This window comes from Malus domestica, chromosome 01 (assembly GCF_042453785.1).
Source record: "Malus domestica chromosome 01, GDT2T_hap1".
In the NCBI taxonomy this organism is placed as follows: domain Eukaryota; kingdom Viridiplantae; phylum Streptophyta; class Magnoliopsida; order Rosales; family Rosaceae; genus Malus; species Malus domestica.
In genome coordinates this window covers 5,610,334-5,633,694 of record NC_091661.1, presented here as the reverse complement: position 1 = coordinate 5,633,694, position 23,361 = coordinate 5,610,334, and the positions used below count along the sequence as shown (strand labels likewise).

The following is a 23,361-nucleotide window of genomic DNA, read 5'->3' as shown; positions in this document are numbered from 1 at the left end:
AATGGAATGTGTAGTACTAGCTTGAACCATATTTCACTCTTGATGTCATAGAGGATTGGTGGATTGGAATTGAGAACTTAGTATAGTTCTTGGGCGTTGGGCCTCCTTTAGTCGGGGATCGGTCCATGTGCTTGGCCTCATATCTGCTTTTGTTTTTGTACTATTTTTCATCCTCCTTCTTTTAAACTACTGCCGATTCTTTTTTAGGCTACTAGGATGCCTTGTCTGCTCGCCGAGCCTCTTCCCAAAAGGAATGCTTCTCTGCTAGAGAGAATGAGTCTGCTAGAGCGAATAGCAGGTGGTTTGCTGGAAGTTCGTTTTGGAAAGCTGCACTAGATCTTCTCCTATGCTCAATTCTCCAAAAATCTGAAGCTAGGACTATTGAACCGAACAAGATCACCAAGTGGGTTATGGAAGAGGGTTGGGTTGCGGAAGTGGGTTAAGCCACGTGTGGGGCGCGGTGCAGCATTAGGAGCGCGTTAGACCTATGCTACTACAACAGTGGCTTAGGCCAGCTCGTGTTGGGCCTGGCTTGGCTACCTTGTGGTGTTGGTTGCAGATTGGGTTGCGTCTTGGGCTACTTGCACAACTGCTGCCAGTGCCTAAGCCTGGCTTGGTTATGGGTTTAGGTTGCTGTAGTGGTAGCACATAGGGCCATGGTCTGCTGCCATGGCAGTCTTCATGGTTGCCATGGTGGTGGTGCTTGGCAAACTTGCTCCTTTTGCCATCACATTGAGCCTCGTGGATCGTTGTGGTAAGGCTACATTGCAATCTCCATCACTTGGTCCAAATCCTTGAATGTAGGAAGTTTCGTTCATTGTGGTTTCCCAATTTCCCACCATTGTATTTTTCTCTTACGTCTATTCAAAGAATTAAAAAGAAATCTAGGAATAAGAATGTACAAAAAATTTACGAACGAACAAGAAATGAGAAACTTTGAACACGAGAGTCTTTTTCGAGCATGTGAATCAAACTCTCAATGAAAGGACTAGTTTATGGATGCAAATTTTTGCCATTTCTTCCTTTGACGAAAATGCACCTGCAAAATATTAACACCTAAGATTAAGGTCAAAAGCCTCACGCGCCCACGATGAATAGGTGTTTTGGCTAAAGAATCTCTTATGCCAAAGTTAGAATTTTGAAACGAATGTAATTAGGAGTTTATGGGTAGCAAGTAGCTTAGCATTTTAATGGGATAATAGGGATATTTTTAGGAAGGTGGCCGACCCTTTGGGTGGAGAGTGGCCGACCATATATGGTGTAATTGGGTGAATAATTGCAAGATATTATGTGAAATAATATCTTGCAATTAACATGACAATTATTCCTAAATTAAATAGGAAGTTTTGGGAGTTACCTTTTGAATAAAATCAATAAGGGATTGATGAGAGATATTTGAATAAATACCATATTGTTCACCTTTGGCTCCTCCTTGAATGAGCCTTATTGTCCTTTGCATGCGCATGGCAATCTCGATGTGCCTCGAGGATAATCTTGTCTTTTCACCCAAAAGTCCACGTGTCAGCTCCATGATTTTTAGATTATTTTTGGCTCTATATATATATATATATATATATATATGTATATTTCTAATAAGTTGACAGACACAATAGACCATCGAATAGAGAACATGTAGCAACTGAGGCAACATGGAAGAACAATTATTCAATATGTTTAGGAACAACAGACCATCGAAGAGATTTGAGTCTTCGATTGTCCATGAAGTGTGAGAACCATTTTGCTAGTTATTCCTTATCTGGAACCAAGATAACAACAGCACTATCTCTTTGCACATTCTTTCTAAGAGTGAGATAGTGATTCCCAGAACATTTGAAGGATGTAAGCTTCATAAAGTTCATCCAAGATTTAATGATACGTTCATGACCACCATGCAAACGACTAATTACATGATCAACATCAGGACCCACAATATAGTTACCACACAGATACAAGATCCATAACATAAGAATATATGCTATTATGACATAAGAAGAATGTGCATCAATATTTGAAAAGGAAACATACCTTTGCTTTTCAAATCATTATGCAACCACTGTAGTACCCAGCTCACCACAATCATTAATGGAGATAGATCACACAAAAGCCTATTCATAGGACAAGATGATTTGGAGTATTTTGAGCAGTGATCCCATGCATGTGATATAATTGTATGCTTTTCCAGGTTGGACATTTCACACAAATGGCATTCAGAGAAGAAAAAGTGTGATAGTTTCCATTTAGGCCTTGGTTTAGAGACATCTTTGTTCCAAACAAAGCACTCACCACTTCTGAGGCCAACTAATGCATAATAGTTTTCCTCTGATCTTAAAACAATCAACATGATCTTCCCATTTTTATCAACAACTTTACAACATGTCTTGGAGAAGCATATTTCATCAGTAACATCACAAAGCTAACTAATGCTGAGTAGACTTGTTGATAGCCCAAGTACATAGCAAACATCTTTAAGAAGAGGATTCTTCATTTACCAATAATTTCAGCTTTGTTCCCTTTACCAAATTCAACCTTATTACCTTTGAATGGCACAAGAGACAAGCAGTCCTACATTTTTCAAAACCATATTACTTGTTGATAGCCCAAGTACATAGCAAGTAGTTATACATTTTTCAAAACCATACTGAATGCCTTTTGAACTTGACTCGATACACTCTGAACTTGAGGAATTGACAATTTTTGCCATTATGTTGACTTCTATAGTCAGTCGATCAACTTGTTCCTTCAAGTCACTCTCCTTATCCAAGGTAAGCTTTCTGTGGCTTGATCTAAAATGATCAGGTTCACCACCATGGTGACCTTTAATAAAATATCTATCCCTTGTGGAAGAAGAACTCAAGCACAACAAGAACAGTGGTTCATCCAAAGCAGAAGGAGTTTTACCCGTAGATCTTGAAACATATTCCATATCACAATGTAAGATTTTATCAACAATTTGACTCTTATCTGTCAAAATTCTATTTGAACAGCCAGCACCAACAAACAGATACGATACTTTCTTGTAGCCACACTTAATTCAGACGAGAGTTGACTTCACGATACATTTCATTATTGTTCCTCAATAACAAGATTTTTTGAAGAAGACTTTCTTGAGATAGCATTTGTTTGTACCATACTTGACCAATCCCGAAACTACTTAGCACCGGTCAACGTTATACCGTCAAGGACCCAGAAGAGTTTCCCTCAAACCAAGAGGCCAATCACAGCGTGACACGTGTCGACATCAGAAGCCAATCATAGTGCAACACATGTCAACATCAGAAGCCAATCACAACACGACACGTGTCAATGTCATAATGAAACTAGAAACTCTCTTCTATAAATTGAGATCATTCTCTCACAATATTTCCTAATGTCATTTGTACTAAATCATTCACTTGTACTCACTAAAGGAGAGCTTGAACCTATGTACTTGTGTAAACCCTTCACAATTAATGAAAACTCTTCTACTCCGTGGACGTAGTCAATCTGGGTGAACCACGTACATCTTGTGTTTGCTTCCCTGTCTCTATCCATTTACATACTTATCCACACTAATGACTGGAGCAATCTAGCGAAGGTCACAAACTTAACACTTTCTATTGTACCAAAGTCCTCATTGATTTTATGCATCAACATTTGGCACTGTCTGTGGGAATGACACTTATTCTCACTATCTTCAACTTTGTTAAGCTGGTTTCCACCATTCGTACACTCTCTTTTGACCAGGCATCCCTCTCCAACATGGGGAGCGAAGGAAGCCACAACACATAGAATGACACCCCTCTTGCACCTAGTGCGAAGGAACGAAAGAATGAAGGAAAAAGGATTGTTCTTCAAGCTAAAGTCGATGAGTTAGAATCTCAAAACAACAAGATAGCAATGAAGAATGAGGTCCTCTAGGAACAGTATGAGAAGCTCTTTGAGATGCTCCATGAAACTAGGCGTACTCAAACACGCGAACTCGTTACCCCTGTGGACATCAACCATCATCTGGATGCCTCCCAACAAGGAAGGTCACCTTTATTCGACATGGGTATCCCTTATGAGGAGCGAGCTAATCATCAAAACATTGATCAACATGAGACTTCTCTCAACCCAGCTGCTTCGACCTGAAGCAGGAGAAGTGGAGGAAGACACATTCTTGCAGAAAGGTTGGAAGGATCGAAAACCGTTTATCGTGACTGCCGAGACTTCCTAAAGTAACGTCGAGAAAATCCCCTCCACATAAGCTCGAAGATCAATGACCCAAGGGTTTCTGAAAGACTCGGTCCCCTCCCACATCCCAAGCCGGCTACCAATTTGGGGAAGGGGCAACAAGTCCTAGAGAAACACGAAGGTATAGGGGACTTAGAGATATTTCGACCGACATACCTTGAAAGTCAGTATGGTGATACTCCAAAGTCCTGACACTTCCGGGCGAATGATCAAATGGGCGATAGTATTGGGTGAGTTTGACATCTCCTACCAACCAAAGCCAGCTGAGAAGGGCCAAGCAGTGGCAGACTTCATCGCCAACTTCATATATCCTATTGACATTGTTTTTATACCTAAAGAAGTGGTTTCATTACCCTCGAAAGCTCAGAAAACAGAACCAACATCCCCAGCATGGAGCCTATATGTTGATGGCTCGTCCAACCAACAGGGTTGTGGAGCAGGACTAGTCCTTACGACCCTTGACGAAGTGGCAATGAAGTATGCTTTTCGTTTCAAATTCAAGGCGTCAAACAATGAAGCCGAATATGAAGCCCTCCTAGTAGGCTTACGTTTAGCCAAACACCTTGGGGTTAAACGAATTGATATCTTTAGTGACTTTCAATTGGTGGTTAACCAGGTCACCAACAACTTTAAAGCTAAGGATAGCTCCATGGTAGCATATCTGGCACAAACACAATTGTTGCTTAAGCACTTCCACTACCAGATCACCCAAATTCCTCAAGTTTCAAACAGTCATGCAAATGCTTTGGCTCGCCTCGCCTCAGCGGTGGAAGACAAGATTGAGAGAAAAATTCAGGTCGAATTGTTGGCAACACCAAGCACCATGGCTGCAAAAGTGTGCAACTTACAACAGGGGGATAGTTGGATTACCCCGATTTATAGATTCCTTACTCATGGCACCCTTCCAATTGACAAAGTCCAAGTTAAGCAAATTCGATACAAGGCTACCCGGTACTTGATCATTAATGACCAACTCTACAAGCGGGGTTTTAACCTACCATACCTAAGATGCCTTACGCCCACAGTGGCGAAAGCTGTCATTTGGGAAATACATGAAGGAGTTTGCGGAGATTATGCTGGATCTCGATCCCTAGCACACAAGGCTTTTCGCCAAGGATATTACTGGCCAACACTTCACCAAGATGCCATCAAAATATCCCGCTTATGTGATAAGTGTCAACGCTACGCAACTATTCCTTATTCTCCTCCCTAGCCGCTCACTCATATGATCAGCCCTTGGCCCTTCGCCCAATGGGGACTTGATTTGATCGGCCCAATGTTTGCAGGGAAGGGCAAAGTTCGCTATGCAATCGTTGCAGTTGACTACTTCACAAAGTGGGCTGAAGTAGAACCCTTGGCAACCATTACTGACGCAAAATAGAAGACTTCGTATAGAAGAACATCCTTTGCAGATTCGATTTTTCCAATGTGATAGTCATTGACAACGGGCGACTGTTCGACAACAATAAGTTCAGGATGTTCATCTCTAGGTTCAACATCAACTTATGTTTTGCCTCCCCAACTCATCCCCAGTCTAATGGACAAGTTGAAGCTATCAACAAAATAATCAAGCGAACTTTGAAAACCAGCTTGGACAAGGCTAAAGGTTGTTGGCCATAATTTGTACCCCAAGTTCTTTGGTCATACCGCACTTCGTATCGGACATCAACAGGAGAAACCCCATTCTTACTTGCCTTTGGTACAGAAGCAGTTGTCCCAGTTGAGCTTGAGCAAGCAACGTTCCGAGTCCAGAACTACGTGCAAAGCGAAAATGACAAACAACTTACCCTCAACTTAGATCTAGTCGAGGAACACAGAAACCAGGCTCATTTGAGGAATGTCGCCTACAAGCAGCGCATCTCTAACTACTATGACTCAAGGGTCAAACCTCGTTCTTTCAAAGTGGGGGACTGGGTATTGAAGAAAAGATTACTCTGCGACAGGGTCCCGAGTGAAGGAACACTTAGTCCAAACTGGGATAGACCGTTTGAAGTTGTTGGCATCAGTCACCTTGGCTCCTACAAGCTTAGAAGCTCCGATGGCAAGACCCTTGTGTTGGAAGTATGCCCACAAAGCCACTTATTTAATGTAATAGCTTTTGGAACACGATCGGATTTACGTTGTTCCAAGACCTCCGATTTTGTGTATCAACATTCTTCTTACTGAATTTCATTTTTTAAATTTTTTTTTGAAAACATGATCATCTGGCGGATGTAAGAAGATGAAAGGTTCAGATCTTTGATATTTACATTTAACTGAAATATGAGTCGATGTCATATAGTTTGTAGAAACTTTATAAACATCAAGCAATATTTTCACTAACTGTAAAATTCTGAATATAATATCAACGATCCAAACCATTCATCTTCCTGCATCCTCTAATAGATCAAGTTTTCAAAAAAACAAAATTTGATGAGAACAATGAAGCGTAAATGTAAACAACAATCAACGGTTAAATTTTGATCTATGATTTATATGATTATAGTGGCGAATTTTGAAGTTAAGCAAGTTGTAAAGTTTGTCATTACGAGCGTTTATATATTTTTTCTAATTTTTTTTCACACTTCTACATTAATTCAAAAACTATTAAAGACTTTAGGTAAGTGAAATATACTTAAAAGAAAAATGCGTTTTTATGTTTTGGATGTGACAATATGATATGTATATACTTATTTAGTATTATGTTTTTCATTTGATTATTTATTGGTTTAAAATATATTTTCCTTAATGGGTAACGGGTCGGGTCATATTACCTATTAATATTATCGGGTCAATTTCGGGTCGGGTAATTTTACCGTTTATTTTAATGGGTATTACACGACACGACCTGTTAAAATATCGGGTATGACACGAAAATGACACGAACATGGAAAACACGACACGAATGCCAGGTCTAGTGAATGTAAACAACAATCAATAGTTAAATTTTGATGTATAGTTTATGTGTTTATAGTGGTGAATTTCGAAGTTGAGTCATTCACAAAAGTTGTAAAGCTTGTCATTACGACTGTTTATATATTTGTTTTTATATTTTCCACACTTCTAATTAATTAATATTTATGAGATACTTGAAAGACAAATGTGGTTTTATGTTTTGCAGTAATATTTATGCGACAATGTGGTATGTATATACTAGTTTACTATTATGTTTTTCATTTGATTATTTATTGGTTCATGTCGCATCCTTGACTCGACTTCACCGTAGCACGATATTGTCTGCTCTGAGCTTACCATTCCCTCACGGTTTTATTTTTGGGTTTCGGCACGAGAACCTCCCAGGGGGGTCACCCATCATAGGACCGCTCTTGTCCAAACTCGCTTAACTTCTGAGTTCTTATGGGGATCCGGAGCCAGTGAGTTCCCAAAAGGCCTCGTGCTATAGGAAAGAGAGCATGTACATATAACGCACATCACCCCCTCTCCATTGGTCGATGTGAGATCTTACAATCCACCATACTTAAGGGGAACCCGGCGTCCTTGCCGGCACATCCGCATCGAACAGCAGAGTGGCTCTGATACCAAATTGTCACATCTCAGACTCGACTCCGCCGTAGCACGATATTGTCCCCTTTGGGCTTACCATTCCCTCACGGTTTTGTTTTTGGGTTTCGACATGAGAACCTTCGGGAGGGTCACCCATCCTAGGACCGCTCTCGTCTAAACTCGTTTAACTTTGGAGTTCTTATGGGATCCAGAGACAGTGAGTTCCCAAAAGGTCTCGCGCAATCTTACATGTTGAGTTCGGGTAGGGCCATATTAGCCGTTCGTTTTAACGGGTGTTATATGACACAACCCATTAAGATATGGGGTATGACACGAAAACGACTCGAACATGGAAAACATGACACAAATTCTTGGTCTAATTCGATGAGAACTAAAGAAAGATCTCTTCTCTCTCTTCACCCACGACCACTTTTCTCCACTTTACTCCACCTTCTCTCCCACCACCTCTCTCCTCACTCTCTCCAACTCCAACCTTGAAACTGGTAAATTTGGAAAAATAACCAAATTTTAGACTCCATATAGAATTATAGCCATCATTTTAATTTTATGATAATTATAGCCAAAAATTGATGTAAAAGTACTATTACCCTTGATATTAGGGTTTCTCACAATAAACAAAATACAAACCTTTAAACTACCTTAAAATAATGATTAATCTCTATCACTTTTTTTTTTGTTTTTCATTATTCTCTATAATTTTTAAACTACTTTTTTCAACTTTCTGAATTTTTGCAAAAGGATACAACAACTTTATTTTTACCTTTGGCTGCACTTTCATTATTCAATCACCTATCAATTTTAAAATCTTATTTGAAGTACCAAGATGCCTAACAATTTAATTTCTAAGGCTTTGTTTTTTTTTTTTAAATCACGTTTTTATTCTGGTTAAAAGGTTGCAGACATCCAAAGTTATTGTTAAAGGTTGCAGATTTAAAGGTAGTTTAAAGGTTACATAGAATAATGAAAACAAAAAATGATGGAGATTAATTTCTCAAATTGATGCCAATTTTCCAAAAATAATGTGGAAATTCGGAAAATTCTCTCCATCTATATTCAGATTTGCAGTATTATTGGTTGTTGTGAGAAATCTTGATATTAAGTGTACAGTAGTACTTTAACATCAAGTTTTGATTACAATTATCATAAAATTAAAGCAATAGCTATAATTCTATATGAGATCCAAAATTGGGTTATTTTTCTAAAATCCCCCCCCCCAAACTTGAAACAGAGCTCCCACCACCTAGCTATCTTTAGCCGCCCATCTCTCTATTTTACCCGACGTCATTTTAGGCACACTCCTACTTCTCACCAAAATCACCGTCCCAACTTCCATTCCCTCTTCCAAAACCATACCGTTTCTCACTCTGTCACATATTTTCCTCAAAACTCCAATCTCTTTCTCCCTCCTCTGCATCTCCGCAACCACCATGACAGTGTTCGAAACCTCAAACGTCGCCAAACACCCACCTCTCAGAAAATTTGGGATTGCCATATACAATGTCATCTTTACTTGATAAGGGTGGATTTCTCATCCCCACATCGTCATTTTGGAGCCTGATCACATCCGCGCATCGGCCTTCTAGGAAAAGATACTGATCTTCTTCCTCCACGACACCCCTATCACATGTTCGAAGAAATGCCTGACTCAACTTGTTCTTTAGTCTTCTGTAGCAAATTACACAAACACCCTCAACCATATTATTACTAGCCCATTGTAATTGATAGCCTATTGTAGACCCGGCAGTTTCTGACACGACATGATGACAAGACACGAAAATGACATGAAAATAACGGGTTTCAAGTCAACACAATAAATAATCGGATCATTATCGGGTGATCCGTTATGAACCCGTTAATAACAGGCTCTTAACAGGTATACACACGAGTAACCCGTTTCGACCCATTAAGAAAAAAATTATTTTGATAATTTTAAAGTTTAATTACTAAAAGATTTATTATAAAATACAATAGCCATATTAATATATACAATATATTCTATATTAAATATATAGTTTTGTATTATTATTCTATATAAGTTTAAAAAAAAGTTTTAGTCATTATTTATTTTTATTATGAGAATTCCTTATTATCATTACTAGGATAAATTTTACTTAACATGTTGTTGTCCAAAATTAAAATAAACTAGTATAGTATTTTTATAGGCAAGAACTAAAAAGATATACATACAAGTATGAAAAATATGAAAGAATATATAAACACTCGTGATTCGTCGTTATTCCTCCACGAGTAGATAATTGTTACACTAACATTATAATAATATTTTTTATTTGAGGGCAAAATTAATAATAATTATTGTAGAAGTGTAAAAAATGTAAAAAAAATATACAATCACTCATAGTAACAAGCTTTACAACTTTCATGAAGGGGTCAACTTCGAAATCCAACACTATAATCCATAAACCTTATAAACATCAAGAAATATTTTCACCAATCGTAAAACTTTGAATATAATATCAACGATTCAAACCGTTCATCTTCCTGCATCCTCTAATAGATCATGTTTTCAAAAAAGAAAATCTGAAAAAACAAAATTTGATGAGAACAATGAAGCGTAAATGTAAACAACAATCAATGTTTAAATTTTGATCTATGATTTATATGATTATAGTGGCGAATTTTGAAGTTAAGCTCTTCATGAAAGTTGTAAAGCTTGTCATTACGAGCATTTTTATATATATTTTTTACACTTCTACATTAATTAAAAAACTATTAAAGACTTTACTTAAATACTTTTTTATTTTTTGGATGTCATAATATGGTATGTATATACTTATTTAGTATTATGTTTTTCATTTGATTATTTATTGGTTTAAAATATATTTTCCTTAACGGGTAACGAGTCAGGTCATATTACCTGTTAATATTATCGGGTCGATTTCGGATCGGAGCATTTTACCTGTTTATTTTAATTGCTGTTACACGACATGACCCGTTAAGATATCGGGTCTAAAATACCAAACCTGCCCAATTTTTCTTCTGGATTCTCTCTCACAGCCCGAGCCCACGCAGTTTCGTGGTCAATCTCTCGGTCATATGAAACCCAAACTCCGAGCCACAGACCAAGGCACCTCCCCTCTGCGCGAAGAATCAGATAGTTCATTTTTCTTGGCAGAAAATTTACAGATTTCGATTCCCTCCATAAATGCAAATACCCAGATGGAGAAACGTCTTGCTCCTCAAGAATTCATTGGTTTCATCAACTTCTGCAGCTACCCGTTTCGCTTCATTCCATTCTACTCCTGCTTCGTGTGAGAAGTGGAAGAACAAATGGACCTTTGTGAGTTTACTTTTCTCCTTTTTCTTTCATGCGTGAAAAATAAAAAGATGGTTAATTGGTCTTGTTTGTTATGTTCCTTTGCTCAATACCCAATTGAGGAAATTTTGTAAATCATGTATTCATTCTGTTTGTTTGGAGGGGTTAATTATAATTTATATGATCAAGTTAGGATTTTGGGTTGGTAAATAATTAAATGGAGAAGGAAAAGATTAATTTTCGTGTATAAATAGCGTGGTGTTCATCTTTCGTAGATGCTTTATAAAATTTTCTTTATAATAATCAAATGTTGCTGTCCATAAAGCAATACCAATACGTTTTTAATGAAATGAGATCGGTTCTTTTGTAATTGTTCATAAGCAGAGCTTTCTTTATGCAAACGCGTTATCTAGTTGCTCTGTGCTCGTCAGTATTTGTATTTTTTTCGATACTGTGAAGCTGACAATGTCCTTGATTGAGGATTGTTTAGTTTCCACTATTATTCTTTTAGTTGTTGGGGGAATTCTAAAATTTTGTTTCTCATTGCGAATCTGTACGATTCCATCGTATGACTTGTTTTATCTTTTTGTAATCAGAATTTTATGGTGCATATAAAATGCATGTGAACCATGAATTTGATTTCCATAAAGTTTGTCTTTTTTTTTTTCAATTTTTTTTGTTTATTTATCAGAGTTATATGTGTTCGGGAATCACTTTGTAGGTTTTCTTTGATCACTTTCCTCTTAAAACCAATGATGGAATAGCTGACAATCGTGTGCTTAATCTTTTGGCATTCTTGTCATTTGGTGTTAAGTTTGTTCACAACCTTTTTGGCTATTTTGAAGGTTTAATTTGGGCCATTTTCTCTGTTCAATTAACCTTAGGTTGGTTACCCTAGTATGTGAAGATATTTATCCTCTCTTTGCAGTAAAGGCTTGCAATACTGTTGGTCTTGGCACTGAGTTTTGGTCATTATTTTTAAGTTTTTAATATTATTGTTCTCTCACCTTTGACTTCAAGGTATGGAGAATCTGTAAGATAAGTGGTCAGATGTCGGTCGTCTTGTTTGCGTTCTGTTGGTCTGATAAGGGGTGGGGTTCCTTGAGATCCTAACAGTGTTAGGTGTAGTTCAAAATTTGAAGGTTTTATCAATCATATTTGCTATGCATCCCGGGGTAATTTTTTTGTGTCATCTGTATCTTCAAGTTTGTGATGAAAGCTTACCTGTTTTAAAATCCTTATAATTTTATTAAGTAACACTGTTTTACTTTGTATGAGAATAAATGATGATTCAAATGTTTTTGCAGGATGTAAAAAGCAGTCAACAACCAACAAAGGTATTAAGTTTGTTAATTTCGCAATTTTCCTATAGCATGTGAAAATACATGCCAATAGTGCAAGGTTGGAAGCAAAAAGTGGCACCGCACACATGGCCGTTATCTGTTCTCCTCGTTTATTGATGCTATTTCCACATAATTTTTCAGAGTTAGTGAAGTTTGGTTGTTTGGTTGTTTGTTTGGAAACAAAAATTCTAAGAATTAATTTCAATTCCCAGTTTTAAGTTTTAACACAATTAGTTCCTATATAAAAAATGTCAATTCCCAAATTCAATTATTTTTTTTTTCCGTGATCCTTATAAAAGAAAGCACTTACGGTAAGATTTGTTGGATTTAAACGTCCATATTCCTCAAAATATTTTTCTGAAGTATGAGTTTATTTCATCATATTAAATAAAACAGCGGTTTCCTATTTATTACTATGGAATCAATTTGAGGTTTAAGGGTATTGAACAGACATATCACTAGTCGGAGAAGGAGGACACACCCTTCCCCACATCTTCTCTTTTTTCATCGCCAACAAGACCAAGAAAACACAAAAGAACGAGAAGTTCTCAAGATACAGAGTTTTCAACTGAAGAACAGACTTGTATCATCAGGCTTTTTATTATTATTTTTTTTCTTTCTGTAGTCTGATTCTCCTCTAAAATCAATCGCTAAGCATCAAAATACTATCTTGATGCCCGAGATACTGTCATTAATCTTCAAGATAGTATCTTGATGCTTAATGATTGATTTTGAAGGAGGATTTTGTCTTCAATCTACCTTATGAGGTCTGATTCTTGAGACAATAGGAAAATGAATGTTCTCGACCTGTGATTTAGATATGGATGCTCTCAATCTGTGATATAGATATGAATGTTCTCAACCTGTGATTTAGTATAAAGAAAGGTTGTGCTACATAGGCAAATTAGTGTTCACCGATCCACAGATTCTAGGAGCATCTCCAGTAGGTCATTGCGTTGCAGAGACAGAACAGGCATGCGTGTGTGTAAAAGTATTAAACATTTAGAAAGATGGATTTTGATAAGTGACCAATTTGAAAATAACTGTGCTCCACTAACCACTATGCGACTTTAGAATTGTTGTCATTAATGTTTTGCTTGGCACATGTGGTACTTAGGAATTTAAGAAAGATCCTGATCTATATGTGTGTCTGCCTCATATGAAAATTGTAGCTCTAAGCAATTGAAAGGTCTTGAAACAGGCATTCTAGGTTCTTTAGTCATGGATGGTTCAGTGCTCTCTTTCTGGGTCATTTCCAGTCGCAATCTAAGTGAAAATCATATGCTAGGCATTGTGAATAATCTATCATATAATATTAGTGTGTTTTTAATGCTGGCGTAATAATTGATTGCCTACTATGCTGTCTTTTGGTGATTTTAATCTGTGCATTCACTCCAGCTGCCGTTAATTGCCAACTTCATTGTAGCTTGGTGTTAGGATTTTTGGCTCGTCAAATATGTCCTAGTCGGTTTGGGTTTGTTTTAGGAAAATTAGAGGTATACCGATTCTTGTCCTAGAGGGATTAGCAAAGAATTTCAGTTTTCCTTATTCAATTTAGGTTTGGATTTCTAGAAGTCTATTTGGATTTGGATAAGTGTAATTTCCTAATTCACTAAGAAATAGGAATTCAATCAGCCTTGGGACATGTAAGCCTACCCTATGCCTATAAATAGGGTGCGGCAATGCTTAATTTTTAGAGAGAAAAACAGCCAGAGACAGCCGAGAGTTTTGAGATTAGTTCTAGGGTTTGCAAAAGTTCAACTGGACGTAGGCAAAAGTTTTGCCGAACCAGTATAATTCTTGTGTGTTTCTAAGTTTTTCTATATTTGCTAGTTTAGTCTATTGCCATTCGTTACATTAAAGAATAAGGTCTAGTGGGTGTGTTTTCCAACAATTGGTATCAGAGCTAAGATCTAGGTGTTCTGCAATGTCAAAAGGGAAGATGAATGCGGATCCAGGACCTACGTTAAAGCCCTTTGATGACAAGGATGACTTCACGGACTGGCAAAGAATGGTGAAGAACGTACTGATACAGCAGGATTTGGATGATGCACTCGATGGTGAGAAGCCGGAAAACATGACAGAAGTAGCATGGACTAAGGTTCTCAAGAAGGCCAAGAGTTCCATTGAGATCCATCTCACAAGATCAGTTTGGTCACACATCACCGAAAAAAATAACTGCCCAGGAAGCATGGGAAAAGTTGGACAATGTTTATATGGGCAAAACCGTGTCCAATAAACTTTTTCTAAAGGATGAACTATTCGGGTTTCGACTAGAAGGAGGTGATATTGATGATCACGTATGCAGGTTCCAGAATTGCATAGCTAATCTTCAGAAGGTCGAAGAAACTCTAATGTATGGAGCATTTTCGAACAACTCTAATGTTTGGAAAAGAGTCCCTGAAGCTTGAAGACATAATTCAAGCTCTTCAGTCAGATGCTAAACTGGATGATATAACTGAAAGCTCTCAAGGCCTTTATGCCAAAGGCAAGGAGAGGGGGCGGGAAAAGACAAAGGAAGAGAAAACTAGCAACAGAGGTAGGTCAAAATCCAAGAAGAAAAAGGAAAAGAAGGAAGGTTGCTTCGAATGCGGTTCAGCCGATCATTGGAAGAGGAACTACAAGATTTGGAAAGAGAAGAAAGCCAAGATGGAAGGAAGCTTAGGTTTAGCTAGTGCAATCACCAAGCATGAGAATGACGGGGAGCTTTTTTCAGTAACATCGGGCTCCAAGGCTTGCACAAATTGGATTTTGGATACCGGATGCACATTTCATATGTGTGCAGTAAGAGAATGGTTCAATATATACAAGGAAGTCAACAGTGGGGAAGTCTTAATGGGGGCCGATTCTTCATGTCCTGTAAGAGGAATCGGCACTGTTCGAATCAGAATGTTCGATGGGATGATACGAGCTTTAGGGAACGTCTGGTATGACCCTAGACTAAGAAAGAATTTGATTTCCTTGGGTGCTTTAGATTAGGCCGATTATGGGTACAAATCTAAAAAAGGAAGACTCAGGGTAACCAAAGGATCACTAGTGGTAATGCGGCGTGACCTACAACCCAATAAGTTGTATAAGTTAATTGGGATCACTATAGTCTGGGGAGCAGCTGTTTCTGTAAATCAGAGTGTAGAAGATAAGACTGAACTCTGGCATCATAGGCTCAGTCGGGCACATAAGCCAAAAAGGGTTGCAAGAATTGCACAAGCAAGGCGTGTTGGAAGGCGTGTCATCTTGCAAACTGGGCTTTTGTGAATATTGTGTTCTTGGAAAGCAAAGAAAGGTATCATTTGCAAGTAGCAGTGCAGATAACCGAAGCAAGGAACAACTCAGCTATATTCACTCAGATGTTTGGGGCCCTACACCAACTAAAGCAAATGGTGGAGCCATTTTGTTACTTTCATGGATGATTTTTCTAGGAAGGTTTGGGTTTATTTCATGAAGCAGAAATCCGAGGTTTTTGCAAAATTCAAGGAATGGAAAACAGAAACCGAGAATCAAACTGGAAGAAATATCAAGAACCTGAGAAGTGACAATGGAGGTGAATATACAAGTAATGAGTTCATCGATTACTACAAGCAGGAAGGCATCATAAAGCACTTCACAGTAAAGAAGAATCCCCAACAAAATGGACCTGCTGAGAGCATGAACCGAACTCTCATGGAGAGAGAGAGAGGAGTATGCGATTTCATGTAGGATTGCTTGATAGTTTTTGGGCAAAGGCTATTAATCATGCAAGTTATTTGATTAACAGGTCACCATCTATAGTTCTCGGTTTTAAAAGTGCATAAGAGGTATGGTCTGAGAAGCCGGTGGACTATTCCAAGCTCAGGGTGTTCGGCTGTAGTGCTTATGCACATATTCCAAGTGATGAAAGGTCCAAGCTCAAACCGAAGTCTACACATTGCATATTCTTAGGTTTTGAGAAAGGAGTTAAGGGTTTCAAGCTTTGGGATTTCAACAACAGGAAAAAGGTTGTCAGTCGAGATGTTGTCTTTGATGACACAACCATGCCTCTAAATAAAGTCGAGAGCAGTAGGGGAAGACAGATGATGCTGAAATTGAAGCAACAAAGATTCCATTAATCAGTTCAGATGAAGAAGCTTAGGTGGAGCAAATCGAGCAAGAGGCCGAATCTGATGGTTTTGAGGAAGAAGAAGAGCATCAGCATCATTCACCAGTTAGGAATCAGGTGGAGCAAGAAACTGGACATATTGAAGGCACTCCAATCCGCCAAACATCCCAAGGGGTTCAAACTCCAACCAACAATCCACCTACATCACAGAGATGCATAGCATTGGACAAACCTAATTGGAACAAGAAGAAACCTGACAGATTTGGGTTTGACCAAGACGAAGTTAATTATGCTCTTAACATTAGTCAAGGAGATCCGACTACTTATCGAGAAGCTATAGCAAGTGATGAGCGAGATAGGTGGATAAGTGTTATGACAGAAGAAATGGAGTCGCTTTACAAGAACTTTGTGTAGGAGTTCGTTTCTAAGCCCAAAGATAGAAAGCTAGTTGGATGCAAGTGGGTATTTAGGAAAAAGGAAGGACTACATGAACAAGATGCCGTGACATTCAAAGCAAGGCCATGGCTAAGGGGTACTCACAAAAGGAAGGGGTGGATTATGATGAGATCTTTTCACCTGTAGTCAAGCATACTTTTATCAGATTACTTTTAGCAATGGCAGCTTAGCATGACATGGAGATTGAGCAGATGGATGTGAAGACATCGTTTCTTCATGGGGATCTAGAGGAGACGATTTTCATGGCTTAACCAGAAGGGTTTGTTGAATATGGGAAAGAGAACCTAGTATGTCAGCTAAGGAAGTCCCTGTATGGCCTGAAACAGTCTCCAAGGTAGTGGTACCAGAGGTGTGATTCCTTCATGCTGAAAATCAATTTTAGAAGATGTTTATATGACTGTTGCATGTACTATCATGTGTTCCAAGATGGGATGATCATATTACTATTGCTATATGTGAATGACATGCTAATTGCTTGTCAAGACAAGTCTAGAATTCAAGACTTGAAGAAGATGTTGAGCGAGGAGTTTGACATGAAGGATCTAGGTGCTGCACAGATGATCCTTGGCATGGAAATTCAGAGAGATAAGACCGTTGGAAAGATCTGGATCTCACAAGCCAAGTATATTCAGAAGGTTCTTGAGAAGTTCAACATGCAAAAGCAAAGGTAGTCTCGACTCCCTTGGCAGCTCACTTCAGGTTAAGTGGGCAACAATGTCCTACATTCGAGGAAGAGCAACAAGTAATGGAGAAGGCGCCTTATGCTAATACCATGAGCTATCTCATGTATGCAATCGTATGCACACATCCCGACATAGCTCAAGCAATCAGTGTCGTTTCCAGATACGTGGCAAATCTAGGAAAGCAACATTGGGATGCAGTCAAGTGGATTTTGCGTTATTTGAAGGGTTCTTAGCGACAAAGTATTATGTTTGAGAAGCAAAAAGAAAATGCAGGGGTGTTAGGATATGTGGATGCCGATTATGTAGGGGACTTGGACAAGAGAAGATCAACTTCTGGTTATGTGTTTACATGTGCAGGAGGACCAATTAGTTGGAGGGCACTACTACAACCAATTACAACTTTGTCGACCACAGAGGCAAAGTATATTGCATTGGCCGAATTTGGAAAGGAAGCAATTTGGCTTAGTGGCTTGGTAAGTCAAATGGGAATCACTCAAGGTTGTGTGAAGCTGAAGTGTGATAGTCAAAGTGCCATTCACTTGGCAAAGAATCAAGTTTTTTCTGGAAGATCAAAACACATTGAAGCAAGGTATCACAGAATCAGAGATTGGGTGGAGTCTAAGGAGATTTGGATTGAAAAGATTCATACGGATGACAACGCCACAGATTTCCTTACAAAGATAGTGCCGGCCAAGAAGTTCAAGCATTGCTTGAACTTGATCAATCTCGTTGGTTGATCAAAGGAAGCACCTCCTCACTTGAGGTGCAATGAGGCAAGGAGAAGATTGCCAAGGTGAAGACTCTTGAAGATTTCCAGAGCTGCTTCAAGAAGGTTCAAAGATACTATGGGGTGCAACGATCAAGACTTGGTTTGACTCACCAAGGTGGAGATTGTTAGGATTTTTGGCTCGTCAAATATGTCCTAGTCGGTTTGGGTTTGTTTTAGGAAAATTAGAGGTATTCCGATTCTTGTCCTAGAGGGATTAGGAAAGAATTTCAGTTTTCCTTATTCAATTTAGGTTTGGATTCTAGAAGTCTATTTGGATTTGGATAAGTGTAATTTCCTAATCCACTTAGAAATAGGAATTCAATCAGCCTTGGGACATGTAAGCCTACCCTATGCCTATAAATAGGGTGCGGCAGGGCTTAATTTTTAGAGAGAAAAACAGCCAGAGACAGCTGAGAGTTTTGAGATTAGTTCTAGGGTTTGCAAAAGTTCTGTAGTCTCTATTATTAATCAAAGGAGCGGTGATTTGCCGAACCAGTATAATTCTTGTGTGTTCTAAGTTTTTCTATATTTGCTAGTTTAGTCTATTGCCGTTGGTTACATTAAAGAACAGGGTCTAGTGGGCGTGTTTTTCAACACTTGAAAAGCTTAATGTTTCCCCTGCATCAAATTGCTTTTAGTTATGTTTGATCAAAATCTTGCTAATAAGCAAATGCATCCTTATATTGCATTGTTTTTCTTTTGTCTAACCCCATGCTGGAGATGTAGTGCTTCCCTTATCATTATCCAAATTGTGTTGCCTTTTGTTTTTGAAATACTCTGTTAAATAAATGTTAACAAAAGCCATGGTTGGTCTTTAACCTGCTAGACATTTATTAGCTTTCCAGCGTTCTAATTCAGATGATTTTATATCGTAATCTGAGTCCCAAGTTAAATTGGTTGCCCATAGAGATGCGAGATGTGTAAGCATAATTTGTATTCCATGTTAAATCTGTTTTCCTCCTCTCTGACGTGTGAAATGTGTATTTTAGAGTTACATCAGATACGAAACACGTCAGAAGCGTGCGGATGCAAAGAAGGCCTTGAAAAACCTCCTCTTCAACAGTGGGTCCTCTAAAGGTTTATTTCATGACATTCAGGTAGACTCATCCTCGTGTTTTTAGTTTATAGTGGTCTTACTGGAGTACATGTATATAAAACACTTTGGAAATTGTGTTGGTTTACACATGATGTTAAATTGAGGGTGGGCATGGGCATCACCATGCACTGAAATGTCCTATTTTTTTGTTGCACTAAAATGTTAAATGGACTTTGAGGATACTTTTGGACATTAAGTTTTGATCGAATGTCCTTGAATTCAACTTTGTTTTGGATATAGCTACACATAATTTAAATCAACTCCTTAGAAAAAGAAATTTTCAAAAAGAGTGATGAAAAGATCATAATTGATGTTGTTGGAGCCTAAAATTTATCCTTTGCTGCCAATCATGAGATAGTTCTAAGTATTTTAATGGTCTTGTGGATCCTTAATTGTTAATCCAGATGATTTGTAAACCAGCAAAGGACAGATTCCCCCATGAACTTTCAGAGTTTCAGTAAATCTAGTACTTGATATTATATTTGCTCCACATTCCAAGACCTCTTGTGTTTAGAAGTGCTTTTAAAATGACTGAAAATGCTTTTGGAACCAATCCTTAGTAAAAATGCAACTGAATCCAGGAAATGCACTTGGAACTGCTTCCTGCAAGAAGCCAAGAAGCGCATAACTGGTGCTTCTTCCAAAATGCATTTCAAGTGCTTTTGGAACCCAAAAGCAGTTATACCGAAGCACTTTCAGTCATTTTAGAATTATTCCAAACGAGCCTACTCAGTTTGTCTTCCAGTTTACCTATAGTGCTTCCCTGATTTATTATGAATGTATCTACTTATGGTAAAAAAAAAAAAACTGTATCAATTTTTCCATGTATTGATATTGTGGTTTGTTTTCAATGTTAATTAGAATGAAGATTTTTCGGGTAGCTCTCCTAAGAAACATAGATCAAGATCTTCTCGACATGCTGAGAAATCGCAACAAAAGAAAATGAAAAGTGAGCTTTTCTTATTGTTTCGTATCTAAACCTTTCTCTCCCATGTTTTCTATATCTGATAATTTGTTTATGTATTCAATTTTTGTCGGGTAAGGCTAGCCGACATTCACCTCTCCCAGACCCTGCGTAAAGCGGGAGCCTTGTGCACTGGGTACGACCTTTTTTATCTGTAATTTATTGTGTGTGATTTTTCACCTGCATCTGAGCTATATCATATGCCGATCTACTCATCCTCATTTCAACAAGTAGGTTTTTTTGGTGATAGAGACATTTTGTGTACTCTTATCTGGATGGTGGGTATCTTTTCCACAACTGGACACGATGTCTGAACTCTACGCAATTTTATTTGATGGAGTCTTAATTCCGACATCTGGACATGAGGTCTTAACTCTAATGAATTTTATTTGATGAAGTCTTTCTTCCCACAACCGGACACGAAGTCTTAACTCAAAGTGCATGTATGGCTGTAGGAAGCCCTGATGTGGTTTCCTATTGAACATGTGTATAGGTTTTGCACTTAATTAGAGTCATTGCTTCTTGGTAAACATGTGAATAGGATACATGCTTTTGATAATTACTCCTGTTTCGCATGAACTTCTCAATTGTACAGAAAAATATGCTGGTTTTTTTTTTTTTTGGGTTAAACAAACATATTATAAGCACATTATGCAGCTCTGTATTAAAACAATGAAATTTTGAATATAATAATTTGAATACTACATGGATGTATGTTATATGTAATTTTTTAGGTCCCTTATATTACTATACTATGGACTCTTTCCCACAAAATTGTGGGCAAATATTCAACCTCAACAGAAAGAAAACTTAGCTATAAGAGCTAAATTGTTTCACCTACAAATTTAAACCTGAAGCTAATTACATACTAACTCCAGCTACCTTCCATTCCATCCTGGTGGATTGGAAGATAAGAAAGAGTAGGTTATTGCACAAATAATCTCAGGTTGAAATACTGATATTCTTGTTATTCTCATCCCATTTGCTTGATGGGTGGTTGATAGATGTGCTGAAATGCAGCATGATCATTGTATGATGCACTAAATTCATGTATTGTCATTTTAAGAATGCAGTACAATGATCTAGTCTTTTTTCTTAGTGTTTCTCTTGAACATGGTGTCAAAGCAGTAGATTTATTCACGTGTTAGACCTAGCTCGGTCACACATGCTCCACATTGCTCAATATAATTGACTTGTGTGTTTGGCTCAGTCTGGTCACATTTGAGGGGGCCTATTGAGAATATAAGATCTTACATCGGGTACTCTAAACTTGTGTGGGGTTGGATGTCTAACTTTTAACAGGGGAGAAAGACAAACTGTGGGTCATATGTTTTAATCAAATCAGAGGTATTCACCCAACCATGTGTACGATTCAAGCGGGAATTTGTACCTTAAGAGGTACTTAGGTGTCCAAATCAGATAAGAGGGATACAAAAGTCGGAAGAAATGGACTGCCACATGGCTCATTAAGTATTTTTACTACTAATCTTATGGTGAAAGCAGTAGATTTTTTAAACCCCGGCCGTTCTTTTTCTGGTAGGTGGTTAAAAAAGGTTATGATTTGTTTGCATTACTTTATCCTACAAACTTTATGGTTCTCTCTGTTACTTGTTCAGGGAAGTTTAAAAGAGAGAGTTTCTCTGAAGACTATGACAATGATCCTGAGAAAATCTTTCGGGCGACATTTGGAAAGAAATGGTACACCTGGTCTTTTAACTCACGACGTGACTCTTCTTACCAAGATTCAGAATCTGGATTTGAGTGGAGAGAGCAATCGAGCTGGAAAAGTAGAAGTAAAAGATGGGAGAATAGTAGTGACACAGAATCTGATGACAAATCACGTACTATAGGATCATTTTCTGATAGAACAATTCTCGGTCTGCCTCGGACAGGTCCTTTAAAGACCGAAGATGTTAAAAAAGCGTAAGTTGATATTTTATTTTTTTCATATTCTTGAACTCTTTTTCTTTTCGATTCTACCATTTTTTTTGGATATTACTTAATCCTTTTATTCCTTCTGGCAGTTTCCATTTATCAGCTTTAAAATGGCATCCTGACAAGCATCAAGGCACTTCACAGGTTAGTTGTTCATCTTTTGATCTTTGACAAATTTTACTTGTTTAATGCTTTTGAATGTAAACAATGTTCAAGATAATATTCAGTTGTTAGCCGTTAGCTATGTATGCAAAATTTACGGGTTAAACAGCCTTTTAATTTTTGTTTTAGTCCACTGTATAAGTATGGATCTTCATTCTTCAGTGCATAATATGAATTTGACAGTATCTTATGAGCAATCACAATGCCACAAAGAAAATGAAATTGACCAACTCTCATTTATTTGAGCGGGTTTTAATGCTGCCGCTGTGATTGTTTTGCTGCACCCTCTGCTTAACTTGCGGTTGTTTCTCTGCTGTGTGCTCTAGTTTCTTGCTCGTCATATTAGCATTACATAAGAGCTCTACAATTTCTGTTTCATTGTTATATACTTGTAAGATAGTCGTGTATCTTTGCAGGAAATCGCCGAAGAGAAATTTAAACTTTGTCTTAATGCCTACAAATCTCTGTGCAATGCATTATCCCCGGCCTAAGCCACGGCCTCAGCTCAGAAGGTTCCGGTTGTGTGCATTCACGATTCGAAATGTGCATCAAGTGGAATTGTGTTGAATCTATTGACAAATTTAGAAAGAAAGCAAAAAAGGACAATCTCAAGAAGTTTCACTAGAAATCTCAGCACCCAGTCATTATTATGTCTGTCGAATGTTCACTTGGGTGGGTTTATCATCCTTTTCAAATACAAATTCCAATTCAAACAACGGATTTTCTATGATGCTAGAAAGTATATTCTGAATTTTTTAACCGTTAGATTTTTAGTTGGAAACACAAATAAGAATTTGACCATGTAAGAGAATGTTCATTATGCTGTCAAAGAAAAGAGAAAAATCAACTGAAATAATTATTTTTATAAATTTTAATTGCTAAACTAAT

At 37.8% G+C, this 23,361-nt stretch overlaps 1 protein-coding gene across 1 annotated transcript; it reads left to right on the top strand.

Annotated features, from left to right (window-relative positions):
• The first annotated feature begins 10,714 nt into the window (after positions 1-10,714).
• LOC103438296 (uncharacterized) lies at positions 10,715-23,189 on the top strand. Its single transcript, XM_029099254.2, has 7 exons — positions 10,715-11,014; positions 12,298-12,327; positions 19,306-19,413; positions 20,274-20,361; positions 21,993-22,299; positions 22,401-22,455; positions 22,890-23,189. The coding sequence occupies exons 1-7, from the start codon at positions 10,880-10,882 to the stop codon at positions 22,962-22,964; spliced, it is 798 nt and encodes a 265-aa protein (XP_028955087.1). The 5' UTR covers positions 10,715-10,879; the 3' UTR covers positions 22,965-23,189.
• Positions 23,190-23,361: the final 172 nt, after the last annotated feature.